We start from the raw sequence: 12,029 nt of genomic DNA, 5'->3' as shown, positions 1-12,029 counted from the left end.
TCCCTGGCGGCAGGTGGTGCCGAGGGGAGGCGGCGGGAGCGGCCGCGGGGAACGAGCCGGGGCGGGGGAAGGGGTCGCCGGGCGCCTCCGGCCGCTCCGCCGCCGGCGGAAGGCAGGGACCGGGCGGGGGGCGCCGGCCTCGCCTCCGCACCTGGACGGCCCCCGGCCTTGCCCGGGAAGCCGAGCTGGGCGAGGCGGCAGGTCCGCGGTGCTGAGCGTCAGGGACCGCCGGCTGCCTCCTCCTGCCTCCGCCGCCGTAACAGCCCAAAATGCCGCAGGAATTTTAGTCCGGCCTTGGCTCCAGGGTTCAAAGTTTTAATGAGCTGGTCTGCATTGCAGCATAATTAGCGAATTTGTATCTGTATGTGTGCATTTAAAGCAGACCAAACGCGGGAGCCTGTAGCGAAGTGCCCTGATGGTTTATGAACTGAAAAAGCCCTAGGGTTAAAGAGTGCCAGCAACAGCCCTGGTTCTCTGTGGTACAGTTTACAACTGTTAATGTGTTAAAGCATAATTAAGAACTGTGGCATAGACAAGCCTTCGGTTGTGGTTGGGCTCTGACCTGTAATCTAAAGGCAGGAAGGGAAGCCCGTACATGTGCAAAACCTGGGAGGAGGGGGAAGCTCGCTTCCTGCCCAACTGCTCATTCAGTCACACAGCAGCATTTCGGCGTGACCCGCCTGCCCTTCCAGCTGATAGTGTTTCAAGTCTGAAGTACTTCGGAGAGGGGGAGAGAGCAACACGCGCAGGAGCTATCAGACCTTTTGGGTAGTACTAAGAATGTTTAAGCGTTTGCCTGCTCCGAGCTGTGCATCTTCATTAGAACCTGAACTGCTTACTCGTTAAGTAGGTGTTTAATGGTTTGCGTGCGTTGTTCCTTAGACTGGGCACGGTTGCAGACTCTGGTAGTGTAATTACACTGAAAGTGTCAAATGCAGTTTGTATAAGGAACACTGATTATGACGGCCTATCCTATGACTCACAAGTATTCTTTCAGAGAGTAAGTAGTCTTTCAGAGAGTAAGTCTGAAGTCAGAGTGACACTGTACACCTTGAGGCATGTCTGCTTAGGCGGTAATAGCAATGAAATGCGGAGTTATAACACAGATATGCAAACATGTGAAAAATCTTGTTTCTCTTGTGGTGAATTAGGTGAGGCATCGTGGTATGCTTCTTTTGCTTCCTACTTCTCCCTTCTCTCCTCCTTTCTCGAAGTCTGTGATGATGCTAGTATACCTGCTTGTGTTTCCATTTGAGTTGGAAGTGCCTCATCAGAAATGCACTTCCACCCATCAAAAAAGAGAACATTTGCCTGGCTTGTGAAATTAACTTAAGCACTGGATAGTTCTCAAAGGAAAGTGAAAGCATTTACCCCCCCCACCCATGCTGTTAATTAAAAGGCCCATTTGCAGAAGATAATTATATGGAAAGCAAAGGGTACTCTAAGCATCAGGAAAGTATACATGCACAGCTTGTAAAACCTAGGGCTTATTTGCTGGAAATAGTTTACTCTTACCCAAGGAAGAAACCCCATCTAAAGCATGGTTTTCTATGAGCTATAAAGAGCAGTGTTTGAATTATTTTTTTTTAATCTGGTGTCAAGCAAAACAGGCTTTTTACTGCAGACTTGCACTTATCATTCCCTAATGTGCACAGCAACAGGTCAAGGTTAAAGATTAGCACCGATTTTTTTCAAGTAAGTAAAAACCAACAAGATTAATTTGTGCCCCTCATTAGCAGTACTTTAATTCTCTCCCTCTGTCGCGTGTTTCTGATTGCATTGATTCAAGCAGTCATCTGGTCAACATTAATTTATTTTTTGCTAGATTTAGTATTTGTTTGGAACACGTACCTGTATCACCATATGTGTGCCGGAGCCAATGTATAGGAAGCTGTAAAGGGAAAGAGGGTCTGCTGTTCATCTTGATGTCATCATCTTGGATCAGTGTAGAGTCTTGGCACTGAACTCTGTGTCTCTCAAGCTTACAGAGTCAGTGTCAAACTGCTAAATGGTAAAAAATATGATTCAAGCTGTCATACACAGTGTAAGTGGGTCTGGTCCCACCTTGCGGTGAAACCAGTTCTTTTTCTATTAAATATTTGCTACAGCAACATAGGAGATAGTTGGGCAGTTGTCGTACCTGAGAGAGCTCAGTGATGATGCAGATGTGATCCAGCTAAGGAGTAGGAACAAATCTGGAAAAGTTTACTTGTACATTCCTCCCACACACTACTTAATTGAAGTGTCTACAGTGTGTTGGCTGTGAAAGCTTCTATGGAGCTGTTTCTCCTACACGTGGTCACTTCCTCCATCATACACAGGCTGGTGTGAGAGCTGCAGTGGCTCCCTTCTCTGCAGGAATTTATCAGGTAATGAGCAGTCTTGGCAATGGGCTGTTACAGCTCTTGAAATAACACTTTGCAAAAGAAGGTTTGTTGCTTTGTTTAGTATTCTTTTTAAGATAACAAAACTGTGTGTTGCTAGAAGGTCTTTATTACATCCTGAAATTCAGACTTAATCCTGAGTTACTGTTAAAAGTGGATACTTAACCTGTTTATTTTCCCTTTCTAGCCAAGGTACGAGTATCTGTCTAGAATGTCCAGGCATGCAAAAAAGCTTAGAGATCACGATATAAATCCATGTCTAGCGGTAAGATGATCAAATTCAGATTTCTGTCTGTACATTTCAATGCCAAATAATGCACTTTCTAGGGGAATATTTTGTGGATAACACACTGGTGTTATAGCACTTTGCATTAAAAGTTTCTTTAGAGTTTGAAGATGGGAAGGGCTGAAAATCATCCATTATAATAAGCATGAAATAATAAGTTAATTCCCCTAATAAATAGGAGTAATACAACTGCTGGCAGTCTCTTAAATTTTCTGTCCCTAAAACCAGAGCCTGAAATCTTGGTTAGACAAGCTTGGTTATTTAAAGTCTTTTGTGAGTTATACCAAGCATCATTGTAAACAAATATTCTATGGACTCTGCACTTACTGTCTGAAGAGTACTATTCACTGCTATCTCCACATTAAATCACTGCTTGGAAGTACTGATGTTCCTTTGTAATAGGTGTTACTTTGCTCTCTTTGATAGTGTTCTTTCATCTGAAGAGCTCACTCCTATCTTCATAGATATTCTGGGACTTGTTAAAATATTTAAACACTGAGTACAGTAACTTCCCTCAGCTCTGAAGTATATTTTCCCCTATTAAAGGAAACAGATGCCACTACAAAATGTATGGATGACAACAACTATAACAAGGATATGTGTACTGATTATTTTTTGAAGTACAAAAACTGCAGAAAATTCTGGGTAAGCACAGTAAACTTTCTAAATTTTACTCCCTGCTTTGCTTTATGTACATTATTTTTGACATGCTGCTTTCTAAACCCTTCAAACTCAGCTAATGATGTTTTTATGGTAACTTACCAGCCCAGGTAGTATCAGTATGCGTTGCTGTAAGACTTAAGCACATGCACATCAAAAAACTTCACTTGATTGTTCTGGGTTTACTCTCTTAGACTGTGAGTCAGTGTTCTTGCAGTACCTGATTTTTTCTTTCCTCTGAACTTGAGTCACATATTTCTAGTAATAAGTTCTCTCTTAAACTGATGCAGTGAAAAAATTCTGAGGCAAGGTAAGGTTATCTGGTTTCCCACTGGCTTGGATCATGTTTACTTTAACCTGATATAAAGCTTGTTTGGTGGTGGAGAAATACCATGAAGATTTATGTGCAGTTAAACTGTTTTCTGCTGTTTCCTTATACCATTGAAGTAAAGAGGTTTTAGCTTAGCCTTTAAATACTTAGGCAAATTACAAAAAAAACCTATTTACAGACAAATGTGCATTGGTCTGGCATAGAGTAATGGGAATACTGATTGGGCTGTATTCTGAAGCAGCAAGGTAAACTATCAGGTATCTTGAACTAACTACTAGTACATTTAGTTACCAGCTAATCAGGCTTTTAGAGTTACCTGGGTCTTGCTATATGAAGCATTTTCCTATTAAAGAATCTTGTTCATTCAGAGCTCAGGGAAATCTGTTCTCATGGTTACTTTGTTCTATTTTCAGCATGGAATTATGATGCAAAGGAAGAGAAGTGGTGTGAAACCAGAGATGCCCTCAGCAGAAGAAAGAAAGAAAATCTTGGAATCAATGGGGAAGCCCTACTGACTAGAAACCTGAATTGATGGACTGTTGTCACTGTACATATGAAGACTTAGCAGCAGCAAGTTACCATTTTAAGAACTGGATTTTACAGTTGCCATATGTTGGATTAAAATAAGGTCTTAAATTTTGAAATGTGTGAGCTTTCTCGGATAGAGCTTCCCTGGGTTTGTTCCTATTTCCTGTATAGGAACCTGGCCTCTCTTTATTGGAAGATATGGGTCTCACTGCAACTTGTGTAGAAACTTTTGGAAGTAGAAACTACTTTGCTGTGAAATGCAAGGTTAAATATAAAATTAATGTGACTTGAAGAAAGCCTGTTTGAAACGATGGGCTGGTGAGCATTGCAATGTGGTTCTAAGACTGCAGCAGGTTGAGAAGCTGGTACATGCAACATGTTTCTTGCACTCAGCTGTTCTGCTCAATAGTATGGATTTACTATGTGTGATTTCATCACTATTTTCACATGTTGAATTCTGTGTCCCCAGTTTAAATAAGACTGTTCATGAAGTAAAATCCTAAATCCACCAAGCTTGTCCTTGGGTCTGCCACTGCACTTGTCAGTGACAGCAGAAGCTTGCAGTAAGTCAGATCTGCAAGCTCTGCTAGTTAGAAGGTTAGAGAGACTGAAGATAAAACTGAACTCCTCAGGTCTGAGCTGCATAGTAATTTCTGCAGATAGTAAATAGATACTTTGGTGGCGGGCAGGCAGGGGGGACTTGCAGACATGTAAACAGATCCTCTGAGTGACATGGCAGGTTTAACTATAGTACATCTATCTAAGACTCTGGACAGCTGAAACCTGGGGTTTGGAAATGCTTACTCATACAAGATTACAAAGCTCAGTTTAAACAGGTACTCTAATCTTAAATAAGGTTGTTGGGGTTTTTTTTAGCTAAATTAAACTACTAATAAATGTAAACAGGTTGCTGTCTAGTGAAAGCAGTGTTTTTTTACTTTTTAACTTCTGGTGTTCTGGCTTAAAAGTTTGTATCCTGTGATAAAACAGAAAAACTACTGTCATGAGCTCAGGTTCCATGTGAAATCCTTTAGTTCTTACTGGGATCAACTTGGCAGAACTCTGGCTGACCTCATGAAGGATGGTGTAAAAGTGTTGTCTCTCTATTTAGACTGTTTTGGAAAGACTTCATGGCTTTCTGTTTCTCCTGTCTGGCTTGTCTTGTTTCTTTCCACTGTAGGCCTATTTCTATGCTTGCAGTGATTTTAGGCGGTTTCCTTGTTGTTTGATCTGACTAGTAACTCCATAAAATCTGCTTTTGCTCTTCCTTTCTGCTCTCTGTTTACATCTGAGTTTTGAAATTGATTGATCCTACCTTCTCCGTTGGAATGAATGTGTAACTTTATGCCTTTTGAGTATGAAATTCTCCAAGCAAAGCTGTACAGCCTTCAAACATGTCACAAGTTCTCTTGTCAGTTCCTGGCAAGGAAAATGTACTTTCTTCCATCTAGGCCATAAGATTCTTTATTTCAAATTACTTTCTCTTCACCTAAAGTACAAACTTCGACATTTTCCTGTTTTTGTAGTTTTTTTGGTTTTGTTTTTATTTTGTTGTTGTCGTCTTTGGTTGGTTGTTTTTTGGTGGGGTTTTTTTTTTTGGTTGGTTTGTTTTGTTTTTAGGGTTTTTATTGTTTTGGTTTTGTTCCCCTGTGTGTGGAGCTGAAAATACTTTCATTCTACATTCAAGGGCTTTCTCTTTCTGCCACATCCTTGCTATCTTTTAATACCCTCCTACATACCAATCTTTCCTCATTTTTTTGCCCATTTGACACCAGTTTTTTTGACTGATTTTAATATTCTGGTCTCTCCTCATTGCAGTTTTTTCTAGTACCTTTGTTCTGTCTCTGATCTAATGACGTAGTTCTTGCAGTGACTTTCTCATACAGCTCCTTTTGAAGGTCGTGTGTTCTCTGTTCTCTTTCATAGTGAGAGAACTTCTTGCTTTCATTAAACTTAGTCATAATACTTCCTCATTAACCATGCCTCTCTTTGATCTTGTTCATCTACGGATTTTGGGAAGCTGTTGTCCTCTTCCCTAGGGCTGTGTCTCTTCAGACTCTTCTGCCTTTGCTGCCTTTCTGGCTTTTTGCCTCCCTCGGTGTCTAAGGGCACCTTCTCTCCTACTTGGCACAGGTTTGTCATTTGCCACCTCTGTTGTATCTTTGGACATGTTCTTTGCTCCTATGGCTTTAACTACTATTCTAGTGCTTGCTGTTTTTTTGTTGTTGTGCTCTTAAATTCTGGGCTTATGTTAAAATCTACAGTATATTTCATGTGCAAGAAAAACATCTTCTTGTTCTTGAGGTGGGTATGCTGATTCTTCTTTGTATAAGCTCAAGTTCCTTAACGTTATCTCATTTATCCTAGGATTTCCTTTCAGGTTTTCTTTGCATGTAGAAATGCTCTTTCTCTTAGGTTAACTGTTGCACTTATAAGTTTTTTTTGGTTTTTTTTTTGTTTGTTTGTTTGTTTTTTCCTGACAAGATTTGCTCGGGAAGCTTCCACTGATGTTATTATAAGTTTTTTTTGGTTTTTTTTTTGTTTGTTTGTTTGTTTTTTCCTGACAAGATTTGCTCGGGAAGCTTCCACTGATGTTATTTTCTTTTAAAGGATGACTAGCCTATCTTTTGGCGTTGATAGGTACCCTGTGCTGCTTTGTAAAGTGTTTGTAAAGAACGAGTACTTGTCTTCAAAAAATCAGAGAAGGAGATGCATTACTACTTTCAGGTGTCAATGCCAGAATGTGGGCTCACAGGATGGGCTAAGGCACATGTAATGCATGAACAGTAGTCTAACATTAGGCTTCTGATGTACACGGAGGCTCCCCGTGGATGTTACAACAGAAATGAGCTTAGTGTAGAACTGAACTTCTGATCATTAGTGGATGTACATGGTAGGCTCCCCGTGGATGTTACAACAGAAATGAGCTTAGTGTAGAACTGAGGGAAATTTAAGCAGTGACCTTGTTGCTTTAATTCAGGTAATCAGTCATCTGTTGTAGGGAATGTCATTTATTTCCATTGCATATTCCTTACTGTTAAATAACACAAGTTTATAAAAAATCTTGGGGGAGCAAGGAGTTTTCTTCCTCATGTCGTAATGTCTCTCAGGAGTGATCTGTTACTTGAGTATGAGTTTTTATTATTTTTATCCCTCACTTGAGGTTGCTGTTCTTGCTTTCACTGCTGAAGCTCGAGTGGTAAAGTGTGATAGCTTAAACATAGGCTCTTACGGGTTGAGATTTTTCCATTAATTTTTGTAGTGTGATTAACTACCTTTGGTTGTGAGCCAAAGATAATGGTCGTTTCCTCATACCTGAGAGCTTACATTCCACACTTCATGAAACAGAGGTAAGCTGCAGCTTGCCACTCTTACTGTGATAAAAAAACCAAAACTGGGCTGCATTGTTAATTTCCCTAAAGCACACTCTTGTATGTTAACCAGAAAGTATAACACAGTGGATCAATATAATTAAGAAACAGGGAAGGGACCAGTGGGTTGGGTTTTGGTTTGTTTTTTTTCTAAAATATGTGTAATTACTCATTTTGCTTGTGATACAAGGACCAAATCTGGATAGTGGCATTAATGTTTGATAATTTTTTTGTTTGACAGCTGGATGGTGCTGTTGTACAACAGACTGAAAACAGAAGCACTCCACCCACTCACTACTAGCTCTTTCAAGCTTTTTTGGTCTCTTCCTACAGAGGTAGCAGAATTCATCCAAAAGAAAGCAGAGATTGGTCCTGTCTCTACACTATAAACAGAAAAGGGGGACAGGAATCTAAATAATTGTTGGGAAATAGATTTCTGTGCAGCCTGAGAAGCCTTGGAATATGGTCCTTGATAGATTTTTTCAGTGTGGTTATTTGATCACAACTAGGCACTAAACAGGAGCTGTAGGCTTTCTCCCAGGTCTGGGTGAATATCCTGATTCCCATCTGTACATTTTTGCCTTCATTTTTTCTGTTACCCTACAGTGCAAGGTCCTGTCTGGCTCAGAGTTTTCTGCTACCACAATTGGGGTGAGTCTGTGCTCTTGAAGATGTTCAAAGGAAGTTCACAGAATTGCAGAGTATGCCGATTTGGAAACGACCCACAAGGATCATTGAGCCCAAGTAGCCTAGCTCTAGAGTGCTGAAAATTTCTTTGGATTTAGCTGAAGCTTGAAAGGCAGGGCGTTGAATCTGCTGCTGCTCCAAGTCCTTTTCATGGTCTTGTAATGAAACTTTTGCACTCAAGTGATGAAGAACATATGCATTGGAGTACAAAATGTTATGCTGCTCTAATGCATTTGGAGACAGCCCTTAACTCATGTTAAAAGTATCTACATCTTTAAAGTTTGTCTTCCAAAATAGCCATGAAAGAAGTAATTATTGTGTGGAAAACCAGTACACCATTGCAGGCTTTTGTTTTCTTGGAAGAATCTCGGGCAACTGGAAGAAATAGTTCTGTAAGTATTAAATTAGTAAAAATTTAATCACAAGCTGGCTACTTCAGAATATTTTAACTTTTATTGCAACCTGTTAGATATGAAGAAAACAGAAGTACTGCATTTATATTAACTAAATGCAGTAGATCACTTAAACTTAATTGCTTTCTGACATATATGATAACATATGTAGTAACTCAAACCATCAGATTGTGAATAAGTAATTTTTATCTATCCTTTAGGTTTCTACCTTGATGATTCCTATCTTAAAATCCTTTTTTTAGAAGAATGGTTCTGAAGATCCTCAATCATTGCTTGCTCTTAGAAGTCCCATTACCCTTGAGCTGTGTCTTTACCTATTTTACTTCAATAAACTGCTAAGCACTGCAAACATTTCCTGATATCAAGTGACTGGCAGAACACAACAGAATTCTGCATAGAACAAAACTGAGCTATTGAGTCTGTCAAAATGGAAATCAGTTGTAACAAGGTGATGTGGAATGACAAAGAAAATTATGCTCAAGATAGTATATTCAGTCAATACCTCATTTCTAAAAGCAATTCACAGCTCTAAGGCAAATTTACACTAATAGAAATAATGTAGGGACAATAGCAGCCATCCGCTCACACCTGACTTTGAAGAATCTAAAAATTTTTAATTGATGATAAAAGATTGCAATTGTTTTAGCAAAAAAAAAGATTTTGCAGTGTTTTTATGGAAATATGGTAATATTTTGTTATTGTGCCACACATGGATCTCAAATTTTTGTTTCCCTGAAGCGTGGTTTCCTGAGCAGTCTTTGCAGAGTTACCTGCAGCTGTTGAAGTTGTCAGCGAATGTGGTTGCATATTACAAGTAGGGGGTGGCATTTTCTGCTATTTTTATTAAATAGTGGAATTGAATGAAGTTGCTGTATTGGAATATGTCAGTCATACAGTGCTTGCCTCAATCTAGAAGTTACAAAAGGATGGAATGAAGCTAGCAAGATAAATCCTTAGGTAGAGGATACACTGTGGATTTACCATATCCTGCATATCAGTTTTGAGTACTTTCTGGCTGTATTTTTCCTAATGCTGAATGAATTAGAATGGATGTTACTGATAATCTAAGAAATGCTGTGTCTCAGTATTCATCTATGACAGGTAAACTAAAGTGGTTCTTAAGTTAAAGGTGACAGTTCAAGATGTGGGGAAAAACCCTTTTGACTTTCAGATTGAAAATGGACAGGTTTTGAGGGTTCTACACCGCTTGGCTGTTGTGCTTAGACATCAAAAGCCTATGGATGACAAACTTTGATCCCAGAAGTCTCTGGTGCTTCATGTTCTGCTTTGCACTTTGGTGCTGACAGTGCTGACGGACTTGCTTGTTCCTACCTCAACACTGCTGGGATTTATGGGAAAAATATTTCATCAGCCTTGAGGATTGACTGTGAAGTCTGCTAGGGTGTAGGTGAACAGAAGGAAATGTTTTTTTCTGAAAGGTGTTGTTTGAATGGCCATCTTAATAGTCATTCCCTTCAGCAAGTGCTGTTCCATGTCCCTTCTTCCCTCCAGCAGGTGCCTCTGTGTGATCCCCAGCATCAGTGCTAACACAGACTTCTATCCTGGGGCATGTATCCAGCTGCCCAATAGCAGAGGGAAAAGGGGATAACCATTGCTCTTCAGCCCAGCTGGACCTCTGAGCACCTCTCTGTAGAGCTGCAGCCATCCTTATATCCCTGGGCTGGAAGGGACAATGTAGGGTGTCCGAGTAAGCAGCAAAATTCAGGAAGCAAACACTGAAGTCACAGCTGCTCTCACAAGTCAGAAGGCTTTCTGTGCTTGAAAAAGGGCTTAGCTATTCACAGCTGTGAGCACTCAGGGGCTGTGATTCTTAAACTTGAGCTGTAAAATTGGGTCCAATGTTACCCTGCCATTACCCAGTCCACCATCAAACCCTGTCCCTGAACATCACATCTACACATCCTTCCAATAGCTCCAGGAATGGTGACTCCACCACTCCCTGGGCAGCCTCCTCCAATGGTTGACAATCCTTTTGGTGAAGAAAATTTTCCAGTCTCCAGTCCAAAGCTCCCCTGGCAAAACATGAGGCCTTTTCCTCTTGTTTGTTACTTAGGAGAAGAGACTCTCACCTCATTACAAGGTGCTTTCAGGTTGTTGCAGAGAACAATGAGGTCCCCTCATTTGAGCGTCCTTTTCTCCTGGTAAACAACCCCAATTCCATTAGCTGCTTCTCATCAAACTCGTACTCTAGACCCTTCTGGAAGAATGTCTAGCCTTCCTGGACTTGTTTGCCCTTCAGGGCTACTTCTGAATCAGTTGTATCAACCAGGCTCCTAAACAGCCCAAAATCTGTTCAATTAATGGGTGTCCAGTGTGGCAGTTTTGCTGGACACATCTCCCTTCTACTTCTCTGCCTGCTCTGTTCTCTGAGAATCAAAAACTCATTCATCACTGCATGCCCCAGATGGTTTCCAACAGTCCTTTTCTGTTCACAAACAACTAGGGTGTCTTCCCTAGTTGGCTCCCTCATCAGCTGTCGTAGGAAGTTTTCTTCCACACTCCAGGAATGTTCTGGGCTGTTTTCTCTCTGCTGTACTTTATGAGATGGAAAGCAGATAGCAGATAGAACCTAGAAGGAACCATGGTGTCCTAGCACCTTCAGCTAGGCACTCTAAATAGTCTTTACAGTGTGCTCACCTATTTCGTCATAGATGTGTTCACACTGCAATTGACTGCTGCAAGCATATGTGTATGAGGAGCAGAAAACCACTGAAAAGGCTCACTGGTAGATCTTTACTTCCATTTGCATCAAAAGCAGCTTTCAGGTTTCTGTCCTTTAAATTTTAATGTTCAAAACCCTGAGAATCAATTACAATAATAAATAATACTTCAGTTCTTTTAGTGTCACTGGGAGACAAGAAGAGTTCACAAAATGCTTTGGTTTTCTGTGGTGTAGGAAAATTTCCAGCCAGGACTTGGTAGAAAGCATCAGTGTCTCTTTCTCCTCCAGTTTGGCAGCTGCAGGAAATCAGCCTGCCAGAAAAGCTGCTATAAAGCTGGATGTTAGCAAACAGGCAGCTGCTCCTTGAGTCAGGATAATCTCATTCTCTGACCCAGCTGGGTACAGATCAGCCCAATTTTGTACAGTTCTGGAAATGTAGGCTGGTCATTTTTGATTGTGCTGGTGAGGTCATTTGTTGCTGATTATTGCTACCAACTGGCCTCTGTAAAGCCCCAAGAAATTGACACTGTTTCTAAAATCAAAGCAATTTGCTAACTTAAAATATTGATTAATTTGGTTTTGTTCACATCCTTTCTTGGGTCTAGAATTGCTGTTTACTTGTAGAAAATTATTGTTCTTTGGGTAAGTTTTTCCTCGTGCTTTATTTCCAGTTCAGCTTTCACATT

General features: G+C 40.6%; 1 protein-coding gene across 1 annotated transcript; it reads left to right on the top strand.

Moving 5' to 3' along the window:
• The first annotated feature begins 2,571 nt into the window (after nucleotides 1–2,571).
• On the top strand, nucleotides 2,572–5,112 carry CHCHD7 (coiled-coil-helix-coiled-coil-helix domain containing 7). The gene is made up of 3 exons (XM_039702937.1): nucleotides 2,572–2,649; nucleotides 3,217–3,315; nucleotides 4,075–5,112. Exons 1-3 carry the CDS (start codon nucleotides 2,596–2,598, stop codon nucleotides 4,174–4,176), a joined length of 255 nt encoding a protein of 84 aa, XP_039558871.1. The 5' UTR covers nucleotides 2,572–2,595; the 3' UTR covers nucleotides 4,177–5,112.
• Nucleotides 5,113–12,029: the final 6,917 nt, after the last annotated feature.

Source organism: Passer montanus, unplaced genomic scaffold (assembly GCF_014805655.1).
Source record: "Passer montanus isolate IOZ18808 unplaced genomic scaffold, ASM1480565v1 scaffold16, whole genome shotgun sequence".
Lineage (NCBI taxonomy): Eukaryota > Metazoa > Chordata > Aves > Passeriformes > Passeridae > Passer > Passer montanus.
This window is presented reverse-complemented; position numbering and strand designations above follow the sequence as displayed.

Bases quoted from the DNA above. Each gene is read 5' to 3' on its own strand.
- CHCHD7 (XM_039702937.1), top strand. From the start codon at position 2,596: ATGTCCAGGCATGCAAAAAAGCTTAGAGATCACGATATAAATCCATGT. The intron at 2,650-3,216 runs GTAAGATGATCA...CCCCTATTAAAG, and splicing joins ATATAAATCCATGTCTAGCG to GAAACAGATGCCACTACAAA. The intron at 3,316-4,074 runs GTAAGCACAGTA...TTCTATTTTCAG, and splicing joins AAAACTGCAGAAAATTCTGG to CATGGAATTATGATGCAAAG.